This window comes from Apteryx mantelli, chromosome 17 (assembly GCF_036417845.1).
Source record: "Apteryx mantelli isolate bAptMan1 chromosome 17, bAptMan1.hap1, whole genome shotgun sequence".
NCBI lineage: Eukaryota > Metazoa > Chordata > Aves > Apterygiformes > Apterygidae > Apteryx > Apteryx mantelli.
This window is the reverse complement of record NC_089994.1, coordinates 2,713,861-2,728,953: the sequence shown is the minus strand read 5'-3', so window position 1 is coordinate 2,728,953 and position 15,093 is coordinate 2,713,861. Positions and strand designations below refer to the sequence as shown.

At 44.1% G+C, this 15,093-nt stretch overlaps 1 protein-coding gene across 2 annotated transcripts in view; it reads right to left on the bottom strand.

Annotated features, from left to right (window-relative positions):
• Positions 1-15,093, bottom strand: part of OSBP2 (oxysterol binding protein 2) — a 164,452-nt gene that overhangs the window by 123,905 nt on the left and 25,454 nt on the right. The window contains exons 1-2 of one of the 2 annotated variants that reach the window (XM_067307371.1): positions 12,901-12,920; positions 577-785 (exon numbers count right to left, since the gene is read on the bottom strand). In XM_067307371.1, the coding sequence (XP_067163472.1) occupies positions 577-772 (196 nt within the window). In that variant the 5' untranslated portion in view covers positions 773-785; positions 12,901-12,920. Of the gene's footprint in view, positions 1-576; positions 786-12,900; positions 12,921-15,093 lie in introns of those variants that run through there. The other variant, XM_067307370.1, reaches the window with a different exon arrangement.

Here is a 15,093-nt window from a genome sequence, read left to right as displayed (position 1 = left end):
ATGAATACCACACCCCATTTTAGTGTGCGTGGGGCAGGGGGGGAACAGGAAATATGTACTGAGAGAGAGAACTGAGCTAAATTCAAATTGCATTCATCAAGGGATTGCATGTTACAGAACTATCAAAACATGAGTGTATAAGAAAGGCTCTGGCATTGCATCGTGAACTGGTGCTCCCTGGAGCACTACTCACAGCTGTGCTTAGTGTTTCCTGCAGTATTCCCTATCCACACTGACCCATTCAAATTCTCCAGGAGAAAGTCATGTATCTCCTACTTTCCAGCAGAAGTATCCTAAGTTCATTTCTATCAACTCCCTGCAAATGCAATTTATCGTCATTACCAGGGCTTTAGAAAGACTGGCTTAATGCTGCCGGACCAGAAGAGAAGACATTTGGGGCACACAGTATTGCTGAAAACCCCCTGTGGCTTGGGGGAACTAACACCTGTTTTTAATTGTGTATGAAATAGCATCTACTAAGATTTCTGCACAATTAAGCAAGCACAGAAGAGCTGATTTACAACCAAGTTTTAAAAAGGATCCAGTTCTATGTTTGCATTCTAATACACACTCTACCTGACTGGTTGTTCCTCATGCGGATAGCTTTGGCTTTGGCCAGCTCCAGGGCCGTGACCCATCGTTGCCTCTCCACTTCCGAGTTTGCCTTTAAGTGGTATGTCCTTCCCCCATTGGAAAGCACAATGTTACAAGAGTCCTCCGTATCGATATGAGCCGTTGACAGGTTGATGGTTCCGCGACACGTGTGGGCCATTTCAGCCTGTGTCCTGCACAGGAACAGAGGAAAAGGAAGTATAAATCCCTCTGGATTCACTCTGCCCCCAAATCTTCACTTCTGCTCCTGAACACCCATCGCTCGCTCCTGCGGGTATGCCTTCCTAGGTAGCAAGGGCCTACAGTAAAATATCCTGAGAATGCAATAAGCACATTTAAGCCATGAAAGCTAGAAAAGTTTCTCAAATGGAAAAATAAGGAATGGGCTAAAGCATTTGGATTGAGCTGTGTAGCTTATTCCCTTGCATCAACTCCCTGCATCAACTCCCTCATCACTTACACTGGTGGGCTTCATATGCAGCTGCTTAGTTCGCGTGTTGCCCCAAAAATAAAATTACTCAACTGTACACCACTGGCATTTCTTTTCTTATTTGCATTGCTGATTCTTTTCTCCCTTTCCCTACTATTCCACTTCTAGGATCTAGTATTTCGTAGGTTTTTATACCCTCTCTTTTCAATCATGGTCTTTTGTCTAACAGTTCAATTAGATCTTGCATGCAAAGATCTCCATTTGTAAGGCAAATGAGTACGGCACAATTTCTCTGCCGCAGTTAAAATACCTTGACTACTGACAGCATTGTTGCTCACTGATCTAAGTAAACCTACTGAAGTAAAGAGAGCGGGATGTTTTTCTGGGGCTAAACTCCCAAGGAATCACTCATTTCACCCCAGAAGTATTCAGCTCAGCATACCAAGGAGAAACGGGCGTGCTGGCACTGCTGCAAGTAACTCTTAGTGACCAGTTTACAAAGTAGCTACAAAAAGACAAATCTTCTGTTTAATACAAACCTTTCTTGACACCATTAGTCACAGATCAGGCTCTTCATTCAATCTGCTCTGCAGCAGACTTGATCCACGGCTACCCCACTGCTTACAGCAGCATCCCAAGACTTTATGCTAAGAGGCCAAAGTCAACAAATCCTCAGTAAAAATACAACAGGCCTCCCTGTCCCATACTCCAGTTCTCCTAGTCCAAAACAGAAACAAGGGTACAGACGCAACAGATTGTTTGAAGGGTGGTTGCTTTGAGCCACTGGTGATAATTGCAACTCTCCCTTTCACAAAAGGGAATTTCTGACCTTGAATACTCTTAGCCCTTCGTGGACTTGTAGCTTTATCAAAGCTAAAACGATTACTTGTCTTTATTATCCATTTTCCTCTTTCCCCTTGCCTGCTTCTCCTTCTCAAGAGGGCCCAAGTCCCATGAGACTAGCAGGTCCCACACTGACTGCCAGTGAAGGTTTTGGCAGGTATCGCACTGGTTGAAAGCTGGCTTCTTGCCCAAGTAGAGATGCTTTGTCTTTTCAGAGCATGAAAGCCAGACAGCCACATACCAACCGACAGCCACTTCTTAAAACATGACTTAGCATCATGTTTTCAGAAGCACCTAAAAAAAGTCTTTTTTTTTTTTTTTTTTTTTAAATGACGAGTTCCAGAGACCAGATTTTTAAAGGCACTTGGGCACAAAGATAAATGCCTCCACATCCACTACTGCATTTACAGAAGCCTCAAAGAGCTCTACAAAGAGTCCTAAATGCTTACCACCACTCCAGCAGACATACTCAAACACTCTCTCTCCCTCTTAGTTGCTTACCCCTTGCCAGAAAGGGGGAGTACATTTGTCATTGTGACACTCCAGCTCTGCAAGTGTTTCCCATCCACTCCAAACTTACATGAGTCCCATCCACTACAAGCACTTCAAACCACAGACTACTTACATGCATTTATACAGCACGTTGCAAAATAGGGTCTTTCCTGGCTGGTATTTACTACAGACTTCATTATTAAAAAAAAAAAATTTTTGAAGCAGGACAGACATTAACATTTTGAAAATTCAGTTCCTCCACTTTTTCTCCCTTCTACTGCTATCTATCTACTGCTATCTATCTCCCTTCTACAGACAGCTGGAAGTAGCCTCACGATCCCAGGCCCTGGTTCTCATGGGGGACTTCAACCACCCCGATATCTGCTGGAAAGACAACACAGCTAGGCACAAACAGTCCTGGAGGTTCCTGCAGAGCATTGGTGACAACTTCTTGACACAGGTGGCGGAGGAGCCAACAAGGAGAGGTGTTTGTTAGTACGAGGTCCAGCAGCACAAAGAAGGACTGGTGGAAGATGTGAAGGTCGGGGGCTGCCTTGGCTGCAGTGACCATGAGATGGTGGAGTTCAGGATCCTGCGAGGAGGCAGCAGGGCACCAAGTAGGATCGCAACCCTGGACTTCAGGAGAGCAAACTTTGGCCTCTTCAGGGACCTACTTGGAGGAATCCCATGGGTGAGGGCCCTAGAAGGAAGGAGTGTTCAAGAGAGCTGGTTAATATTCAAACATCACTTCCTCCAGGCTCAAGAACGGTGCATCCCTATGAGTAGGAAGTCAAGCAAAGGAGGCAGGAGACCTGCATGGATGAGCAAGGAGCTCCTGGCAAAACTCAACCAGAAGAAGGAAGTATACAGAAAGTGGAAAGGGGGACAGGCCACTTGGGAGGAATATAGGAATGTTGTCAGAGTATGCAGGGATGCAACGAGGAAGGCTAAGGCCCGTTTGGAATTAAATCTGGCTAGAGATGTCAAGGACAGCAAGAAGGGCTTCTTCAAATACATCAGCAGTAAGAGGAAGACTAGGGAAAATGTGGGCCCTTTGCTGAATGGGGTGGGTGCCCTGGTGACGAAGGATGCAGAGAAGGCAGAGTTACTGAATGCCTTCTTTGCTTCAGTCTTTACTGCTCAGGCCAGCCCTCAGGAACCCCAGACCCTGGAGGCAAGAGAGAAAGTCTGGAGAGAGGAAGACTTTCCCTTGGTGGAGGAGGAGTGGGTTAGAGATCATTTAAGCAAACTTGACACCCACAAATCCATGGGCCCTGATGGAATGCACCCACGAGTGCTGAGGGAGCTGGCGGACATTATTGCTAAGCCACTCTCCATCATCTTTGAAAGGTCATGGAGGACAGGAGAGGTGCCCGAGGACTGGAAGAAAGCCAATGTCACCCCAGTCTTCAAAAAGGGCAAGAAGGAGGACCCAGGGAACTACAGGCCAGTCAGCCTCACCTCCATCCCTGGAAAGGTGATGGAGCAGCTCATCCTGGAAGCCATCTCCAAGCATGTGGAGGAAAAGAAGGTGATCAGGAGTAGTCAGCATGGCTTCACCAAGGGGAAATCATGCCTAACCAATCTGATAGCCTTCTATGATGGAATGACTGGCTGGGTAGATGAGGGGAGAGCAGTGGATGTTGTCTCCCTTGACTTCAGCAAGGCTTTTGACACTGTCTCCCATAGCATCCTCATAGACAAGCTCAGGAAGTGTGGGTTAGATGAGTGGACAGTGAGGTGGATTGAGAACTGGCTGAATGGCAGAGCTCAGAGAGTTGTGATCAGTGGCGCAGAGTCTAGTTGGAGGCCTGTAGCTAGCGGTGTCCCCCAGGGGTCAGTACTGGGTCCAGTCTTGTTCAACTTCTTCATCAATGACCTGGATGAAGGCACAGAGTGCACCCTCAGCAAGTTTGCTGATGATACAAAACTGGGAGGAGTGGCTGATACACCAGAGGGCTGTGCTGCCATTCAAAGAGACTTGGACAGGCTGGAGAGGTGGGCAGAGAGGAACCTCATGAAGTTCAACAAAGGGAAGTGCAGGGTCCTGCACCTGGGGAGGAATAACCCCATGCACCAGGACAGGTTGCGGGCTGACCTGCTGGAAAGCAGCTCTGCGGAGAAGGACCTGGGAGTGCTGGTGGACACCAAGTTGACCATGAGCCAGCAATGAGCCCTTGTGGCCAAGAAGGCCAATGGTATCCTGGGGTGCATCAGGAAGAGTGTTGCCAGCAGGTCGAGGGAGGTGATTCTCCCCCTCTACTCAGCCCTGGTGAGGCCACACCTGGAGTACTGCGTCCAGTTCTGGGCTCCCCAGTACAAGAGGGATGTGGCACTACTGGAGCAAGTCCAGCGAAGGGCCACAAAGATGATTAGGGGACTGGAGCATCTCTCTTATGAGGAAAGGCTGAGAGAGCTGGGCCTGTTTAGCTTGGAGAAGAGAAGGCTGAGAGGAGATCTTATCAATGTGTACAAGTATGTGAAGGGAGGGTGTCGAGAGGATGGGACCAGACTCTTTTCAGTGGTGCCGAGCGACAGGACGCGAGGCAATGGGCACAAACTGAAACACAGACACTTCCATCTTAACATGAGGAAAAACTTTTTCACTGTGAGGGTGACAGAGCACTGGAACAGGTTGCCCCGAGAGGTGGTGGAGTCTCCTTCTCTGGAGATATTCAAAACGCGCCTGGATGCAATCCTGTGCAACGTGCTCTAGGTGACCCTGCTGAGCAGGGGGGTTGGACTAGATGATCTCCAGAGGTCCCTTCCAACCTCAGTGATTCTGTGATTCTGTGATCACTTATAGCATAGTTTAATCTTGCCTAGCATGTTCACCAATTTCATCTGTATAATAAGCAGTCGGGGTCCTAGAAGAGTCTCTAAACCCAGTTTAAAACCCTAAATCACCCAAAGTCCACGTGGTTATGCTGGAGAAAAGAAAGAGGGGATCAGAACATCGCTATCACAGGGCACAGAGGCCTCATGTAGCTTTGCATGTCTCTTCTCCAATCATTCCCAGGGTCCTCTTTTCAGGATCTTTTCCCTGACATTAAGACACACTGGAATTGGGTAGATTTTAAACAATAGTTAGAATGATTTTGCTAGCATTTCAGCAAAATACATTACTAAGCAGTTGCTCACGAAACTGAAGAATCACAGGAATTTGCTGAAATTTCTTTCACTTACTAATGGCTCCTTCATTTTCCCCCAAGGCTAGCAACATAGTCCTTACTAAGGAATGTCCCCAATGACAAAAGTTTGTCATTCTTAACTTCAGTTCTCATGGATAGAGGCCTTAGATAATGTCATAATTCAGCAGAATATTTTCAGCAGTTTAGAACATGCAAAAATGAGAGGCTACCACGAAGTGTCACAAGACTTCCACTCAAAGAATCACTACTCTTGGAAGATGCCGATTCACGGACTACCTGCACATCATCCAGCATACTTCAGATGAACACACACACAAGAACAAGTCAGACAACAACATATAAAACCACTAGATTTAGTGGCAGGACAGGTGAAAGCCTCCTTACACAACTGCTTAGCTCCATCATTTTACAGGAAGTTTGCATCAGCGCAGATAGTTTGTGTAAGCACGTATGAGTGAGGACAGCCCACTTCACTCAGGGTGGCAAAGCAACTCAGAGCAAAAGGGCTATCAAAGAACATGGCACTTGTGCTCCTCAGGCACCCAAGTGCTTTTTAAAAGAAGTCCAAGACAGTTATTTGAAGCATTTTCTGAAGAATACACCGGGGGGGGGGGGGGGGGGGGACAAAATACTAACTTATTTCCAACTGATTTTGAAGGCTTCAAGACTCTTTGTTGCATGACTAAGCAGCTGGCCACAAGAAGACCTCACCCCAGCTAGTTCTACAAGCAGCAACAACCCTCGCTCGCAAACTTGGGAATCACCAGGTTACAGAGCCTTACTTCAAGTCCCAGGGCTCTGCCTCCGCTACCCTTCAACTATTTTTCTCCACTTTTCTTGTTGCTTTACTCTAGATGTCTTTTCTCAGCTTTTTGCTCCTAAACTACAGCACCCTTAGGCACAGTATTCCCAGAAGGTAATAGTTCATCTTCACCTGGATTTTTAAGCTGCCCCAGTTGGGCAGATGTCTTTGCTGATCCTTACATGGCAATGCCAAGTCTCTCCCTCTAAGTTTCTGATTCCCCTATATACTGGTAATCTTTCCCATCTTCCTATGTTCAACTTCAAATTTCATTAGGACATGTCCAATTACTCTTTTTTTCTACCACTAATAACCTCCCCTCTGTCTCAACAGCAGCCCGTACAAAACAGCCACGCATTATCCTGCTGCAGAGCTCCTCACCACCTTTCAACTCTCACAGAGCCATGTTTTCCTCAGTTCACCAATGTGACATCTCACTAAATTCATTAAAGTCCAGGTGTGATAGTTGGCCACAACTTCTAAAATTTAAGAATTTCAGAACTGCAAAGACTTATCTGCTCAGCTCTGACTCTGCTTTGGAGAACAGATTTAATCTAGCTCCACATTCAAGCTCATTGTGCAGACACAGCATCCAGGGACCATGTAGAAAAGCAAAGTTCTTGGTACCTCTTAGCTACTCACAGGAAAACTCTGGGTTTGAATTTAACCTGTGGTGCTGCCAGTGAGCACAGTGCAGGTGCATTTGTTTGCAGAAGGGGTGAATTTTGCTCCAAATGAAATCAAGTACTAGTTTTCATCTCAGAAGTCATCCTCCTTGTGATTCAGCATGCACTGACATCTTCTCAGGAGGGAATACTTTTCACTTTGAGAAAACTGCTAAAATGTTTTCCTCTTATATAGAAAACAAAGGTCTCCAAGGTGACTGAGTTAAGCTGATCTAAATCACGTAAAACAGCCCTGCTCTTCCACCCAAGAAAACTGTTCCTGCACAAGATATTGTTCTTTAAGCTACCTTTGAGTGAAAATTTGCATGGGAAAAATCAATTGCTATCAATCACCACCCACAAGGCAAGCACCTGACCAAGCTCTGAGCCAACAACCAAGCAATTTTCTCTGTCCGCATGCAGAAAAATAAGAGGTGCCCTTCAGAAGCACTTGTGTTTAAATGAATCTGCTTATTCATTGCTAGCAGCTCAACTATTGCATAACATGATCCAGGCAGATTTTCTGGTTCTCAACTTTCTGCAATAATCTGAGAGCTGCGCATATGGGAGACCACGTGGGCAGGCCGCAGAAAGCTGAACTGAGGTTAAACATGGACATGGACCACACAGAGGTGGACGCTGCCAAGTATCTGGGATTTTTTGCTGCTCCCTCATACAAAGCTAATTCACAGGATTCACCTTCAGAGGTTCACAGTTGTAACTGTGCGTGATACCTAGGCACACACAGAAGATGACTGCCTTATACAGTCCTTGCTGACACGCACAGTGAAAGAGGCTACGCAATTAGATCAACAGGAGTAACCACCAAGGTTACCGCAGTGGGAGAACTGGCTCCCTGTTCATCTCCCCTTGTGCTCCTGACCTGCTCCTCTGGCTTCAACCCAGGATGGCATTAAGGTACCTGCACAGAATCTGCCTCCAGTGAGCAGGACATGGCTTTCTCCACCCAGACCCCCAAAGCAACCTCAGGGGTTTCAAACCAAGTCTCACACAGACCTTCAAGCAAGCCAGAGGCTCACTGAAGCAGATTAGACCCAGCTCAGGTAACTCACGAAGCAAAACTACATCTAACAGCACAGGTTAGCCAGTCCAGTGTATATACAGTGCAACATACAAAAGATTTTTCTCTCCCTCCCCAATGCTAACAATTTTATAGCTATTATTAGCTATAAGTGCTAAAAGAGAGTGGGAAAGAGCACTGTTATATAATGGCACTGGACTATTTGTTCCAATTTGTTTAGACAACACAAAAGCACTTGTTCTATACCTAAAGGTGTTTAAAAGCAGGGAGAGTTGGATTACAGTGACTATGGAGCAAGGGGAAAAGCTAACATCCTGGGTCCTGGCACAGAATGAACATTATTTCTTCCATCTCAAAGCACAGCAGCGAGATCCTCAAAGCACTGCAGCGTCCCAACACGAGCCCTGCAGGCGCACATATCCTAAAGGGGTACAGAGCCAGGGGTCTACGCTGCTAAGAGATGCAACCCCCCCCCCCCCCCCAGGGCCACACGGACACAGACAACACTAAGTAGTATAGATGGTATTGCCCCAGGTTACAGCTCACTCCAACTAATACTTTTATCCTGAAATGAAGGAAACGCCAAAGCATGCACGTGTCTTTCTACTTCACCTCCCCTAGTGAAAAAATGGCTATGCACTAACACACACACCAAGAACTTTGCTCATGAGCGGAGCAAAGTCAACTCACTGCTTTACAGGCAACAGGCATACAAGACTCAGGGCAACTCCACGCAAACCTTGAGCGAGTAGCAATTACCTAGGAGCAGGCTGCAGAGCCCTCCCAGGGGACAGCACAACCAAGTTCATGACAGTGAAAAAAAAAAAACTATTAACTGGAGTCAATTGTGATGACTTAATCCCAAAAACACATGAGTCTTATCAGAAAGGAGACTTCTTACTCTGAAAGCACAAATAGACTTCTTCATGATATCACCAGGTCCCTATTTGAGCTGCCAAACCTACTCTGCAAGCATGGCTCCTGATTCCTGAACAGATTTTTCCAAAGCTACCAGAAGGTGCTGCTCAAAATAGAGCAGAATTAGCTTTTATTATTATTTCTACAGCACGTAGAATGTAGTAATAGAAATTTAAGATTGGCATCATTGCTCAGGCATCCTACCCATAAGTACAGCAAAGCTCTTTATCACAATTTGCATAATGCCCTATTTCGCAAAAACCTTCAAAGATCTTCTAGTTGTTAAAACATTACTTGCATCACTTCTTATTTCTTTGACTAGAGAAGCTGCTAAGACTACTTTAATATCACAAATCTAAACATATAGAGCTTGACAAGATGACTTACCAGCTTGACTTATTTACAAAGGCCTTCAATATAAAACTCTAATTTTTGCCCTCTGATATTTCACAGCCTGATAGGATCAGCTACATGCTATAGCATAAGAGAAAAGAGTAGTAAATCACAATTTAAAGACCTGCTTTCTAGTTCTGAAGGAATACTCAAGCATTGCATGAGATTGTCCAGAGTGTGTCAGTCATGTAAGACGCTCCCACTTTTCAATTACTGAAAAGAGTCTTACAGTAAGATCTCATTATTTCATAACAAGAGCTCAGAATTATCAGAGTACAGAGGAAAAGCTGAAAAAGCAGATAATGTTTTCCATCTAGAAGCTCCACAGTTTTGATCCCTGAGATATCACCACTTTATATACAACAGCTCATATACAAAGATTTAGCTCCAAATGCTGGTGGGACATTGCTCAGACTTTGCAACTTCTGACTGCCTGCACTAAACAGTGAGCACCTGCCTGGGCAGGTCCCATTGCAAAGGCTTCCTTGGAATATACGGATAGGGAGAAGATAGCAGGCAGCTTTCCAGCCAAAAAGGAACAAGTGAATACATTAAAATGCAAGAGGCATTTGCAGCTCTGCAGTATTGACTTGCTTCAACTTTGAGACACTTGTGCAATTCCTCAGGTCAGCGTTTCTTTCCACCAGCAGTGCTAAACACCATTTCTTCATAGTCTCATCTCTTCTAAAAGTTGACTTCCCATCTTCTCATAGCTCAACCTATTCCAGATGGAGAGCCTAGGAAGGGAACCAGAACTGCGCTCCACAGTTCTGATCCACCTTCAAAGCTCGCTGAAATACCGTTGGCTGCTTTACACCATGCAATTAAAGGCAAGGAAATCAGGAGTAGCAAAGCAGTCTGATTTTGAGATCAAAGTAGACATCTGCAACCCTGGCAGTTCAAAAGCTATTTCAGTTCAACTGAGCAAAGTGATGATGACACACGTATGGAACCTCACTATGTTACTTCCTGGCAAAAAGTGTTCAGCTTCACAATGGCGCCAAAAAAGACTCAAACTAACAAGCGAACAGTTCCTCCAAACTGGATTATCCAAAAACAAAAAAAAGGCAGAAAGACTATACAAACACTGACCTGAAATTCCTAAGCTGGAAGGGCCAATACTGTCTGCTCATGTGTTTCCACACAGCTCATTCCATATCACTAGGCACCTTCACAGAGAAATCCAAACCACAAACTCAACTAGACCCATGAAAATGATATGTTCTTCCTTCTCTCCTTTCTTCCTTTTCTTCTATGATCTCAAGACAGTTTGCTATAAACGTAAATAAAATAGAACACCTGATTCTACATCCTAAATGCCAAATTCACATTTTGTCACTTGTAAACCAGAGAACAAAACTGGCTATAAATCTGTTAGTGCATGGCTCCAAAATCCATCACTGTGCTGACAAAATCAGCCACATGCTCCTTTCTCTTTCCTCTTCAAGTGTATCCTCCATCTCCGGGTTTCATTAACCGCAGTTACGTCAAACCAAGTAAAATTTGGGCAGGCACATTAGAGGCCATACCTGCACCTTCAAAGGTCTCCCAATCACACACTTAAAGAGGATTTGCCCTTCCTCTTCCAGTATAAGGCAATTATGATAAAAGCTAACATAATTTACAAGCTGCTGTCTGAGTCATTCTTCCTTTCTGAAAGCAGCACTGGAAGTGTTTGAACATAAAGCTGCATAAACCAGAGCCCTGGCAACATCCAGGAGGCATTAATAGAAACTCCAGCCCATTTGCCAGGTTATTATTCAGTTGTAATAGTAGCTTTGCCACTGTTTACAAACTGGGAAATACTTTAGTATAAACAGCATCTACATGAAAATCTATCATGGTTGCCATGCAGTCTTTTCAAAGTTTTTTTTTTTTCCCAATAATTAGTTGAGCTATAAAAAGCGGTTATGCATGGATGAAGTTCTGCAGGGACATTTTAATGTCCACCTTTTTCTGTCCAGTTTTGAACATTGGTCCAGAAACAGCTTCCTCAGCACTGACAGCATCATCAGCCTGGTTGTTCCAGCCCAAGTGCTTTTGCTTGCTTCAGAGCAGCAATTTCCCAACTTTCCTGTGGGACAAGGGGGTACCACTCCAGGGAGCTGCTGGATGGTTAACAGGGATTGAACCAAGCACTTCACTGCAGTTACATGATGTGACTGGTTTGTCCTGCAGGATGTAGGATTTGGGGACAAAGCATGAGATGGATATGAAAAGTTATAAAAGGAAAAGCCACAGCCTGTCAGGGAAGAGAGTGAAGCTATTCATCATAGTTTTATGATTTTATTAAGTCTGTGGATGTGAAGTATAAGAACTTAAAGCAATATTATCACTACTCACACTATGTGAAGTTGGAAACAAATACCATGCCCGTATTTTGGGCTGTGAAACAGACACTAAGATGAACTTCCCCAAGTGAGTTCCCCCATCAAATCATATTCTAAGAGCCAAGAGCTTGGAAACAGTTTGCCACTACCATAACAGAAAAGAAATATGCATCTAGTCTTCTGTACCAATATTGCAGATCACATCTAAAGAAACAAGCCAGTACAGGAAGGAGATTTCTTAAACCACTGGAAGTCAACACTTCTTCTACAGAAGGTGGAACCACAACACATGGACGCATTACAACCCAGGAGCATTCAGCTGGCACACCAAAGTTAGATACAGGGCACAAGGTCTTCCACAGCATACAGGAAACAATTCAAGGTACAAACTGAATAACCAAGACCAGACAGCTACTGAGAGGCAGTGAAAAGACCACCACAACCTAGAAAATTCATTTTTAAAACTTCAGAACAAGCCAATTATCGTCTTGCCAAATTTTGAGTATTCAACCCATTTATAGCTTGGTTTCTTCAGCATGAAGACGTGCATTGGGCTGAACCATTATATTGGTTAAGACAGACCCATGCAAAAGGAACAGGATTATGCCACTGGAGTTATGAGACTCCCCTGCAGCCACTCGGCCATAGAGTTTTCCTTCCTTCAGCACTTGCCAGAGATTTTTTTTTTCCTCAGATGGCCTAAGGTTATGGAAAATTAGAAACTTTGCTGTCTCCTGGCTATTGCTGACATCCATCAGCTTTTGAAAGCAGAAAATGAAAGAGTCCACCACAGGGAGATAAGAGATTTAGACACAGATTTGGAAAAAACTTTCCAAGCAGAAAGCAATGAAGACTAAGCCACTGACCAACTTAAAAAACAAACAACAAAAAACAGACAGAAAAAACAAACATACACAGCTTACCAAGCTGAGTCTTTGTCTACACGCTTGGTTGATATTTTGCCCATCCACCTTGCCTTCCTTGGATTAGGCAAGCAATCAGGCCTACAAAAGCAGTAAAACTCTTAAATATGGAGACTTTACTCTCAAGAAAAATACCTAGGTAGATGACCCTCGCATATCTCCCATGAAAAGAAATGAAAAAAAATCAGGGTATGAAAGCCCAGCAGAATTAGAGTTTTTAAAATCAGTGCTGTAATTTCCTTTTAAGCAACATTTCCTGCTGCCTATTCCAAAAAGGTGGCAAGCCCATATAACCTACCTTTAAAAAAAATTTTAAAGGGACCTGAGGGGGATGTTTATATTTCTCCAAGAAATCAGAGCAGGGCCTCCAGGCTCTTCAAATCTCAGCTTTTACCTTTGTAGTATACCTGCACAGACCTAGTGCTAAAAACACATTACTTCACCAGAAGCAGGGCTACAGGAGTTGAAGATCAAGATCATGCCAATTCTTGTACCTAGGGAAAAACAAAACGAGTATTTCATCCCAACAAGGTCAAGACATTAGTGTTACAGGTCTGTAATAACTTCTTATGACTCAAGGATAGGAAAAGGATTGATCATTAGCACTCATTAGCGCTCTCAGAAAAACATTTCCTTTTTGCATGTTGATTCAGTCTCGCCACACAAACATTTATTCATAAATCTGAACAAGAATAGAACTAGCTTCCTTCTCAAAGTCCAACCTGGGGCTGGAAGGAACGAATCTAACTCATTATAGGGAGAAACAAGACTTGGACTAAAATTTACATCGGAAGACCCTTCATTCTTTAATTGTCTGAGTAAAAAGTCACATACATAAGACCTTGCTTCCAATGTTAACCTGAAGCAAAGTCTGGCCAAACAAGAATATGGGGTATAATGGACTCTTACTCCACTCCCAGTGGAGTTCAAGGGCACTGTAGCAAGAGGACTAGCGCCAACCATCGTTGAGTACCTTGCATGTTATCTGCCATAGCCACCCTACCAAGCATAATCAGTTCAAATACATGCCTGGCAGCTTAGTAATCACATGCTGCTGGGTAAACAAAATCATGAGCTTCACATCTTTCCCCCTGTTTTCCCAGCAAGAAAACAAGGATAAACATTTCCACTCTGATCTGCTGAGAAGGGACTGAGGCAAGCTAAGCTTGCGGCATAGCAGACTGCCAAGTAACACATCCAAGAGGCAGAGAGCGCAAGCCCTACTTCTGCATCTGTTCACGGCTACGTGACAGCCTACTCGCTTCTGTGACGAAAAAGTTAAAGACACTAACGTTCATGACTTGTGGGCAGTGGTTCAGCTCCACACCCAGCAAGAATCCCCTTGCAGCACATCTTTGGAAAAAAGATCTTACAGGTTTTCAGTCAGGAACTTTGCTGGGTGCGTACTGCCCAACTGATGTCCCTGGCAGAACAGGAAGAGGGCAATTCTGCACACAATCATGGAAGAATGTCTTCCCCGCAGAATACAGTGGCCTAAATCAGAGACCTACCTTCCTGAACTGCATAGTACTGCAGGGGAAGCAAATTCACACTCATAGCAAGGTACATTCACACCTCTGCACTCCCACCTTGTATTACGGGATGTAGGATGCACAGGTAAAACAGGGCAGGTATTGTTGCAACTACCAGGAAAACAAGCACATGTTGAAACTCATTTAAATGCAGCTGCTTTTCTGCTAGAGAAGGCAGTAAATCACCAGAGACAGGTAGGAAATCAATGTAAAATCCCAGTATAAATGGCTGCAAAGCACTCCTGTGTCCAAATCTGCCAATTAAAAATTGTCAATAACAATATTTCAACCAGGTGAACCATTATCATTTGTGTAACAAAAAAAAAGACTACTTCAGATCTGTTAACCTTGTAAACAATATGAAGAGTATTCTCCTGTGGCCAAAAAGTAGACATGTTTGACCCTTCTTCTGTGATTTTATATCTTGACTATACAGCATCCAACGTGTAGTCTACTACCACAGATTAGGAACAAAGCAAAAAAAAAAAAAAAATCCTGGCAAGTCCATCACTTCTGGTGCAGCACTTGTAAAATCACTGCCCTAAACCAAGGATTGAGGAAAAAAGAAAATTCACGGTTAATACACTTTTTAAGAAAACTTGGCATTACAGAACACATTAATTACCTGATTGTACTAATGATAAATGACTCTGTATTTGACTTTAGTATTGCAACCAACTTTGGCGACTTGTACTGCACAGAACTACTTTCTCATCGGAGACGAAGAAAATGATTGTAGTATTGGTGGGTTTCAAGTTTTTGTATTGAAGAAATCAATGTTAGCTGACTTTCTTAAAGAAAGATCAAAAAGGACTTTCAAGAAAGATGATGCTGGTACACTCTCCCTTTTAGAAGCAGGTTTCCGCCTCCAACTGACGATTTCAACTCAAGCTGCTGGATTCCTATCAGAGCAGAGGTCACAGCATGCTCCACCAGACCCCCTTCTCCCACATCCACCA